The following is a 9,188-nucleotide window of genomic DNA, read 5'->3' on the forward strand; positions in this document are numbered from 1 at the left end:
TATGGAGATTTCGTCAGCCAGGACAAGGACCAGGATGATGAGCTTGGAGATGATGACACAGACAGTGATGCAAGGACACCTGATGTCAACAAGGTTGACTGGTCTTCATCCGATGAGAGTTAGATTTTATACCATCATGAGAGTTAGAAATTCGATTTCGTTATCCGATTAGTTTTACTTCATTTGTAAGACCTTGTCAAATCTTGTGACATGGCTTACCTTAGGATTGATTATTTGTGTGAACCTCTTTGTTTGAAATTGAATTGGAGTGATTTGAAGTTTTATTGCTATCATGTGCATATGGGTAGTGTGATTTTACTCACTAGGCCTCATTCTATTCTAACTCCTCATCCACTCTAAACCCATCAGATGCCTCCAAGACGTGACCCCGGATTCAACTTTCCGCCGGAGCTCACGCAATTGATCCAGCAGCAGAATGCTCTTATGCAGATGCTCATTCAGAACCAGAACCAGAACAACAACAACAACAACAACAACAACCCACCGCCGCCACCCCTAGTTGACAGTCTTACCCGTTTTCTGAGGCTGAACCCACCCGTGTTCTCCAGCAGCACGGAGCCGATTGTCGCAGATGATTGGCTCCGCAAGATAGGAAGGGAGCTGGCCACGACAGGATGCAATGATGCTGAGAAGGTGAAGTTTGCCGCCCATCAGCTGGATGGCCCGGCCGCTGCTTGGTGGGAGAACTACACCACCACATACCCCTTGGAGAGTGTGACTTGGACTCAGTTCCAGCAGGCGTTCCGCACTGCTCATGTCTCAGCTGGAGCCATGATTCTGAAGAAGGAGTTCCGCAGCTTGCGCCAGGGAGGATGCACGGTATCCCAGTATGTTGATGAGTTCAGTAAGTTGGCCCGTTATGCCCCAGAGGACGTGGCCACTGATGCAGCAAAGCAAGAGAAGTTTCTGGAGGGACTGAACGATGAGTTGGGAGTTCAGTTGACTGTGGCGACCTTTGCAAACTATCAGGAGCTGGTTGATAAGGCTACCATTCTCGAAGGCAAGCACCAACAGATGGAGAATCGTAAGAGGAAGTACGGTCACGGGAAGTATAACTCTGGAGTTCAACAGAAACCCCGCTACAGCCCGTACTCATGAAGTTTTGGATCAGGCACTAGCAAGTTTGGAGGGAATCATCATAACCATGGAGGACACATTCAGCATGGAGGAAATGGACACAACCACCATGGTCACAAGCATGGAAATGGCAATGGCAATGGCAATGGAGGGAATGGCAACCAGCAGCATTTCAACTCTTCTACACCAATGAAGAAAGATCTGAGTCACATCACTTGCTTCAAATGCAAGAAGACAGGGCACTACTCCAATGAGTGTCCCGAGCAGCAGAATGGGAATGGAAATGGGAATTCTGGAGGCAAGAAGCCTAATCCTTTCACTAATGGGCATGTGAATCATGTCAATGTGGAGGAGGTCTATGAGCAGCCTGACACAGTGATTGGTAAGTTCTTGGTTAATTCATTTCCAGCACTCATTCTTTTTGACACTGGTGCATCGCATTCATTCATATCAAGGGGATTCGTGGATAAACATAAGTTTCCTACCATAGCTCTTAAGTCACCCATTCTAGTGAGTTCCCCAGGAGCCGAGTCTATGGCTAGTCAGGGATGTTTCCAGTTGCCTTTGAACATAGGGGGACATGTTTTTTCCACAGACATGATCATGCTAGAGTCGCAAGGGTTGGATGTAATCCTAGGGATGGATTGGATGTCCAAGTATGAGGGGAACATTGATTGTGCTAGTAGATCGATTTTTCTCACCACCCCAGAGAAGAAGAGGATCAAGTATGTATCTAGGCTTAAGCCTAAGAGTACTCAGGTGAACTCTCTTACGGGAGTTGTCCAGGAAGAAGTACCAGTGGTGAAGGATTATCCCGATGTATTTCCGGAGGAGTTACCGGGTATGCCGCCAGATCGGGAGATTGAGTTGCTGCCAGGTACAGGACCTATCTCCAAGAGGCCGTATCGGATGCCCGCTAATGATTTGGAGGAAGTCAAGAAACAGATTAAGGAGTTGCTAGAGAAAGGGTATATTCGCCCGAGTTCATCACCTTGGGGAGCCCCAGTACTCTTAGCGGAGAAGAAGGATGGAACCTTGAGGATGTGTGTGGATTACCGCTCTTTGAACGAGGTGACCATCAAGAACAAGTATCCCCTACCGATGATCAATGACTTGTTTGACCAGCTAGAAGGAGCTAGTGTTTTCTCCAAGATCGATCTTCGATTGGGTTATCACCAATTGAAGATCCGTGAGAAGGATATACCCAAGACCGCTTTTACCACAAGGTATGGGCTTTATGAGTATACAGTCATGTCCTTTGGTTTGACTAATGCCCCTGCTTATTTTATGAGCATGATGAACAAGGTGTTCATGGAGTTCTTGGATAAGTTCGTTGTGGTATTCATTGGTGACATATTGGTTTTCTCCAAGAATGAGGAGGAACACGCTGAACAACTACGCTTAGTTTTGGAGAAGCTCAGAGAACATCAACTTTATGCCAAGTTCAGCAAGTGTGAGTTTTGGCTCAAGGAAGTCGGATTCTTTGGACATGTAGTGTCAGGTGAAGGGATTGCAGTGGACCCTACCAAGGTAGAGTCAGTCACAGAATGGAATGCACCCACCACAGTTGGCGAGATTCGTAGTTTCCTTGGACTTGCTGGATATTACCGGAGATTTATTGAAAATTTCTCCAAGATTGCAAGGCCCATGACAGCGTTGTTGAAGAAGGACACCAAGTTCGTTTGGACTGAAGAGTGTGAAGCCAGCTTTCAAGAGTTGAAGAAGCGTTTGGTCACAGCCCCAGTGCTAATCCTGCCTGACGTGCACAAGGACTTTCAGGTGTATTGTGATGCTTCACGTCTGGGACTTGGAGGTGTTCTTATGCAAGAGGGAAAGGTTGTAGCTTATGCTTCACGACAACTTCGACCTCATGAGTTGAACTATGCCACACATGATTTGGAGTTGGCAGCCGTAGTGCATGCGCTCAAGACATGGAGACACTATCTTATTGGGAATCGTTGTGATATTTACACGGATCACAAGAGTTTGAAGTACATTTTCACGCAGAAGGAGTTGAATCTCAGGCAAAGGAGATGGTTGGAACTTATAAAGGATTATGACATGAGTCTTCATTATCATCTAGGAAAAGCCAATGTTGTGGCGGATGCTTTGAGCCGTAAGAGTTATGTTAATACCCTTACAGCAGGAGGTTTACCTCAGGAGTTATGTGATGAACTTAGAGATCTCCAGTTGGAAATGGTTCCAAGAGGTTATGTTGCCGCACTCGAGGTACAGTCCACCTTGTTGGGAAGAATCAGAGAGGCCCAGAAGTTGGACCAAGGTATTGCTGAGATAAAGGGGATGATGAGCAAAGGGAAAGCAGAAGGATTCCGTGAGGATGAAAATGGAATCATATGGTTTGAGCAACGGATTTGCGTACCCAATGACCCGGAGATCAGGAAGTTGATTCTTCAGGAGGCTCATGACTCACCATATTTGATACACCCAGGCAACACCAAGATGTACTTGGACTTGAAGTAAAGTTTTTGGTGGGCCGGTATGAAGAGAGAGATTGCCGAGTATGTGGCAATATGTGATGTATGTCAGAGAGTAAAGGCGGAGCATCAGAAACCAGCAGGTTTACTTCAGCCGTTGCCGATACCTGATTGGAAATGGGATAAACTTGGTATGGACTTTATCACGGGGTTACCCAGGACCCGTTCAGGTTATGATTCCATTTGGGTGATAGTGGATCGTTTGACCAAGGTTGCTCACTTCATTCCAGTGAAGACCACCTATACATAAGTGCTAAGCTGGCAAAGATATATATGACCAGGATCGTATGTCTGCATGGAGTTCCGAGGAGCATCGTATCAGATAGAGGAACACAGTTTACCTCAAAGTTTTGGAATCAGTTGCATGAAACTTTGGGTACCAGGCTAGAGTTCAGTACAGCCTTCCATCCACAGACTGATGGGCAGACAGAGAGAGTCAATCAAATTCTGGAGGACATGCTGAGAGCTTGTGCGCTAGACTATGGGTCTAGTTGGGATGATAACTTACCCTACGCAGAGTTCTCGTACAACAACAGCTACCAAGCCAGTTTGCAGATGGCCCCTTTCGAGGCATTGTATGGCAGGAAATGCAGGACACCTTTGATGTGGGATGGAGTTGGAGATCGCAAATTATTTGGACCTGATTTGATTAGGGATTCTGAGGAGAAGGTTAAGTTGATTCGTGACAGACTTAAGATAGCTCAGTCAAGGCAGAAAAGTTATGCCGATGCTAAACGCAAGGAAGTGATCTATGAAGTGGGAGATAGAGCATATCTTCGAGTGTCTCCACTTCGAGGTATTAAGAGATTTGGAGTCAAAGGAAAGTTAGCACCACGGTTTGTGGGACCATACAGAGTTCTGAACGTAGAGGAGAGGTTGCATACCAGCTGGAATTACCAGAGGCTTTGTCGGGAGTTCATGATGTGTTTCATGTTTCCCAGCTGAAGAAGTGTCATGCAGAGATGGCGGACATTCCTTTGAGAGATACAGTGCCACGGGAGGCAATTCAGTTGGAAAATGATCTGACTTATGAGGAGAATCCTATTAAGATTCTTGAGACTGCAGAGAGAATCACTCGTACCAAGATCATCAAGTTCTGCAAGGTTCAGTGGAGTCACCACACCGAGGAGGAAGCCACTTGGGAACGAGAGGAGGATCTTAGACAGGACCATCCACACATTTTTGCTGGCCAACCCGAATCTCGAGGACGAGATTCATCTTAAGGGGGGTAGGTTTGTAGCATCCCAATTTTTATTAAATTTGGATGTTAATAGAATCATTCAATGCATATCATATTTCTTTGCATTTTGGAGTTTTTGAAATATTCAAATAATATTTTTCCACTCAAGAAAAACAAATGAGAGGGGATAAGATGACTTCCTCAAATTTATAAAAGAGTGGGAAATTTTATTTTGAATATTATTTGAAGTTTTGGAGTTTATTGGTATTTATTTTATTGGCAAAAATGCATTAATTGCATTAGCAAAATATTTTCAAAATGTTATGTGCTTAAGTTAATGTTCATTAGGTTCTAAATATTGTATAGTTATTTTAGAAATTATTGTGGTGTTTTTATTATTTCATTTGAATTGTTTAGGGCCACTTTAGTCTTTGGTTTAAAAAAAACACACGCACGCACTCACCGCAGCCTGGACCGAAACTGGGTTCGGCCTAGGAGCGCCTCAACCGGCCCAGCTGGCCATTTGGCCCAAGGCCAGCGCCCCAGCACCCCAGCGCCCAACGCCTCCCGCACCGGTCAACCGCTCCGCGCCCGCCCTCGCTCGCCTCCTCTCGCTGCCACTGCCAGGCGGGCCCCGCCCGTCAGGCCGTCCCCAACCTCCCGCAGCCCACGGGATAAACATCCTCACCAAGCTCCCGCAACCGCCGCTCGGCTCCCTCGCGGATGAGGCTTATCCGCAGCTTCGTAGAGCTCCTGACCGCGCCTATAAATGCCCCCGAACCCCCTCTTCCATCCTCGCCGTCCCACTTCTTCCCATGCCTCTCCTACCGCCCGCAGTCGCCGCTTGGATCTCACCGGCCGAACGGACCTCGCCGGAGCATTCCGCTGCCAGTAAACCACCCCGAGCCCCTGTTCCTTCGTCAATCGTGCCACCGTGAACTTGCTCGTCTTTTTGACACCTTTTCCTCGCCTAGGTCCCGCCGGAGACGACACCCGACCTCGCCGGAGCCCACGGAGCGCCGCCGCCTTCGTCTCGCCGATCCCCGACGCCCCTGAGGAGCCCTGACGCCACCATCCGGACGCCCACGCCGCGCCGCACCTCCCCGTCTTCTTCCCCGACGCCGAGGACTGCCGTAGCCGCTGCCCCTCTACCGCCCGACGCCGCGCCGCCGTCCTCTGCTCGTCACCGACGTCGCCAGCCGCTGTAAGCCGCCGCCCCACTCCCGCCCGTTAGATCGATCACCGACGGCCCAGATTAGATTAGGTTCATTTTTTTTATTTTGCGAAGAGATACGCGGTTAACAGCGGTTCCCTTAGACCATGCGATTTTATTTAAACCGAGCGTCGGTTTATCTTTAGTTAGCCGTCGCCGTGGTTTTTTTCTATTTAGCGGCCGTTCGCTGTATAGCCTTCGCAGCAGACGCTGCTCGGCCAGCCAGGAGCCGCCACGTGGCCAGGGACTTGGTTGTGATAGTTTTCTTCTCTGTTTAGTCCCTATAATTAGCAGATTAGTCCCTGAACTTCGAGTAGCCAGAACTTTTTAACCGTAGATCCAAACTCGATGAAACCAGCGGCAAATTGTTCGTCATGTTTAGATCTATCCAGTGGTATCCTTTTGTAAACTTTTGTCTGATTCAAATTTTAATTTATTCAGATTCGAATTCGAAGTTCAAATGACCATATCTCCCAAACCGAAGCTCCGATTAAGTTGATTCTTTTTGCACTTTGTCACCGTAGCCAAACCCTATCACCTGGACCTTTGTCACAATAATTTTCACACACTAGAATCTATCCATTAATATTTTTACTAGTATGCATAGTATGCACTATAGTTCACATCACTTCTTGAACCATAGGCCCATGTGGTTTTGCACTTAGAATATTTTTGTGCTAGTTAAGTGTGTTGTTTGTTCATTTGGTTATTCCGAGACTTTTTGCTTTGCATGTTCTTCTTGGTTCTCTGAAATGTTTGCTTATGTTTGTTTATCTTCTGTGTGCTAGATTGCCCGGAGTGCGAAGCAGAATATTATCAGTCTTTAGAATTCAACCAGCAGTACCAAGGCAAGTTGCATCTTGATCATGTTTCACTAACTATGTTTTGTTTGCACTTAGTTCTTTGCGGTAGGACTGCATGGTAGGAATTGATGCCGCATGACTATGCTTTTCACGCAGTAGTTCATTGAGGTAGGTCTGAACCTTATAACATTGTCGCCATCGTTTTACATTATGTTGCTTCGCTAAGTAGACGTGGATTGGGGAGTAATCATTGTAAAGTATGAGTGACAATGTAGTAAATAGGACCTAATATAATTAATGAACTACCTGGGCGGAAACTTGTTGGAATGGTGGCGAAGTACAGTGGGGCACGCATGGGGAATCCATGGTGGTGCACCACTAGTGGACCGTCCGCTCAGGCTCAAAGAGATCAATCGTATTCTCATGTCTAGAAGCTTATGTGTGCAGCCACAAGCCAATATAGGCTCTGGCTTAGTTGAGTAGTTAGTGTGACCCCTTCCGGGATGGGCTAGCAGATGTAGAATGATGTAGGTGTACCGGCCTATCCGTGGGTTAAGGGGGAACATTTTCGAAAGACTATGTCTCGATCTTCCGATCATGGAGGTGGTCGAGTGTTGTGGGGAAAAGTGCGCAACCTCTGCAGAGTGTCAACCTAATCGATTAGCCGTGTCCCCGGTTACGGACAACTTGAGCATCTAGTAGTGAAAATGCCGGGAGATCTCCTCACCTTTAATTAAACAGTTGGGTTTTAAATGAAACTTGGGAACGGATGGAGTTGGGTTTGCCAACTCATCCTATGCAAATGTGTAGTAGTAGAATAACATCTTTCCTAATAGGGAAAAACTAGCTTTATGCAAAAAACTAAACTTAGAGCTTTCCACCAGCCAAATTGCATGTACATGTAGGTTCTTTACACTTATGATGTGACTTGCCAGTACATTCAATGTACTGACCTATATGGCTACAACTTATCACGTTGCAGATATATCCGACGAGGATTAAGGTGCGATAGGTCGATGTTCTACACTCAACCTTGCTCGTGGAGTTGGACTCATTTACTACTTTGCTTCCACAGTATTTGTTTATTGGCTCTATGCCCTATTTTGTAATAAATGTATGGCTCCTGGACTATCGATGTAATAAAGAGATGTGTGTTATTTCTGTTATTTCATCGAGTACTGTGTGTGCTAGCAAGTCGATCCAGGGACTAGCACGGTAAGCACAGAGACTTCGACTCTTAACGAGTCGGGTCGCTACAGGATAGAAACTTCCAACTCAAGTTTTTCCTCATAAGATTGCATCAAAGCATCAACGATATGTTTGGTAAAAGCTTTATTTTGACTATAAGCATGAGGATAATTTAGCACGGATTGCAACAAGGAAATACAATCTATCAAAGAGCAATTATCATAATTAAATTCCTTGAAATCCAAAATATTGGGTTTATTAACATCTAAGGTTTTGATATCTTCAATCCCACTTTTATCAATTTTAGCATCAAGATCTAAAAACTCCAAATTTTTGGAACGCCTTCTAGGTAAAGGTGGATCATATTCAGTCCCATCATTATCAAGATTCATATTGCAAAAGAAAGTTTTAATAGGGGACACATCAATAACTTTTAGATCTTCATCTTTATTTTCATAGAAATCCAGTTTAGCGGCCATCTTATTAACTAAGGTAGCCTGCTTATCCGATATTTCAGCTATCAACTTCTCAAGATGAGCAATTTGGGATCTCAGACAATCAAATTCTTTAGACATATCACCGAGCTCTTTATTCATATAACTCATAAAGCTTTTTTGTTCCTTAAGCTCGTTTCTGAAGAAATTATTATGCTCAAATTGCAAAACCATAAAACTCCTAACGTTGCTTTCGATCTCTTCTAACCTTTTAGGTGAAGATCACCAAATCTAGGTAGAGCCATTGTGACAAGCAAGCAATCCAACACACGAGCAAACAAGAAGCAAGCAAAAAAGAGAGGGCGAATCAAACGACAAGGGTGAAGTGGGGGAGAGAAAAACGAGAGGCAAATGGCAAATAATGTAATGCGGGAGATAAGGGTTTGTGATGGGTACTTGGTATGTTTACTTTTGCGTAGACCTCCCCAGCAACGGCGCCAGAAATCCTTCTTGCTACCTCTTGAGCACAGCGTTGGTTTTCCCTTGAAGAGGAAAGGGTGATGCAGCAAAGTAGCGTAAGCATTTCCCTCTGTTTTTGAGAACCAAGGTATCAATCCAGTAGGAGGCTACGCACGAGTCCCTCGCACCTACACAAAACAAATAAATCCTCACAACCAACGCAATAAGGGGTTGTCAATCCCTACACGGTCACTTACGAGAGTGAGATCTGATAGATATGATAAGATAATATTTTTGGTATTTTTTTTATAGAGATGC

General features: G+C 45.5%; 1 protein-coding gene across 1 annotated transcript; it reads left to right on the forward strand.

The window, feature by feature from the left end:
- The first annotated feature begins 444 nt into the window (after nt 1-444).
- On the forward strand, nt 445-1,119 carry LOC141027736 (uncharacterized). Its single transcript, XM_073505034.1, has one exon. It carries the CDS (start codon nt 445-447, stop codon nt 1,117-1,119), a length of 675 nt encoding a protein of 224 aa, XP_073361135.1.
- The last annotated feature ends 8,069 nt before the right edge of the window (nt 1,120-9,188 follow it).

This window comes from Aegilops tauschii, chromosome 1 (assembly GCF_002575655.3).
Source record: "Aegilops tauschii subsp. strangulata cultivar AL8/78 chromosome 1, Aet v6.0, whole genome shotgun sequence".
In the NCBI taxonomy this organism is placed as follows: Eukaryota; Viridiplantae; Streptophyta; class Magnoliopsida; order Poales; family Poaceae; genus Aegilops; species Aegilops tauschii.

What these genes read in the sequence shown, in the direction of transcription:
- LOC141027736 (XM_073505034.1), top strand. Translation starts at nt 445, where the DNA reads ATGCAGATGCTCATTCAGAACCAGAACCAGAACAACAACAACAACAAC.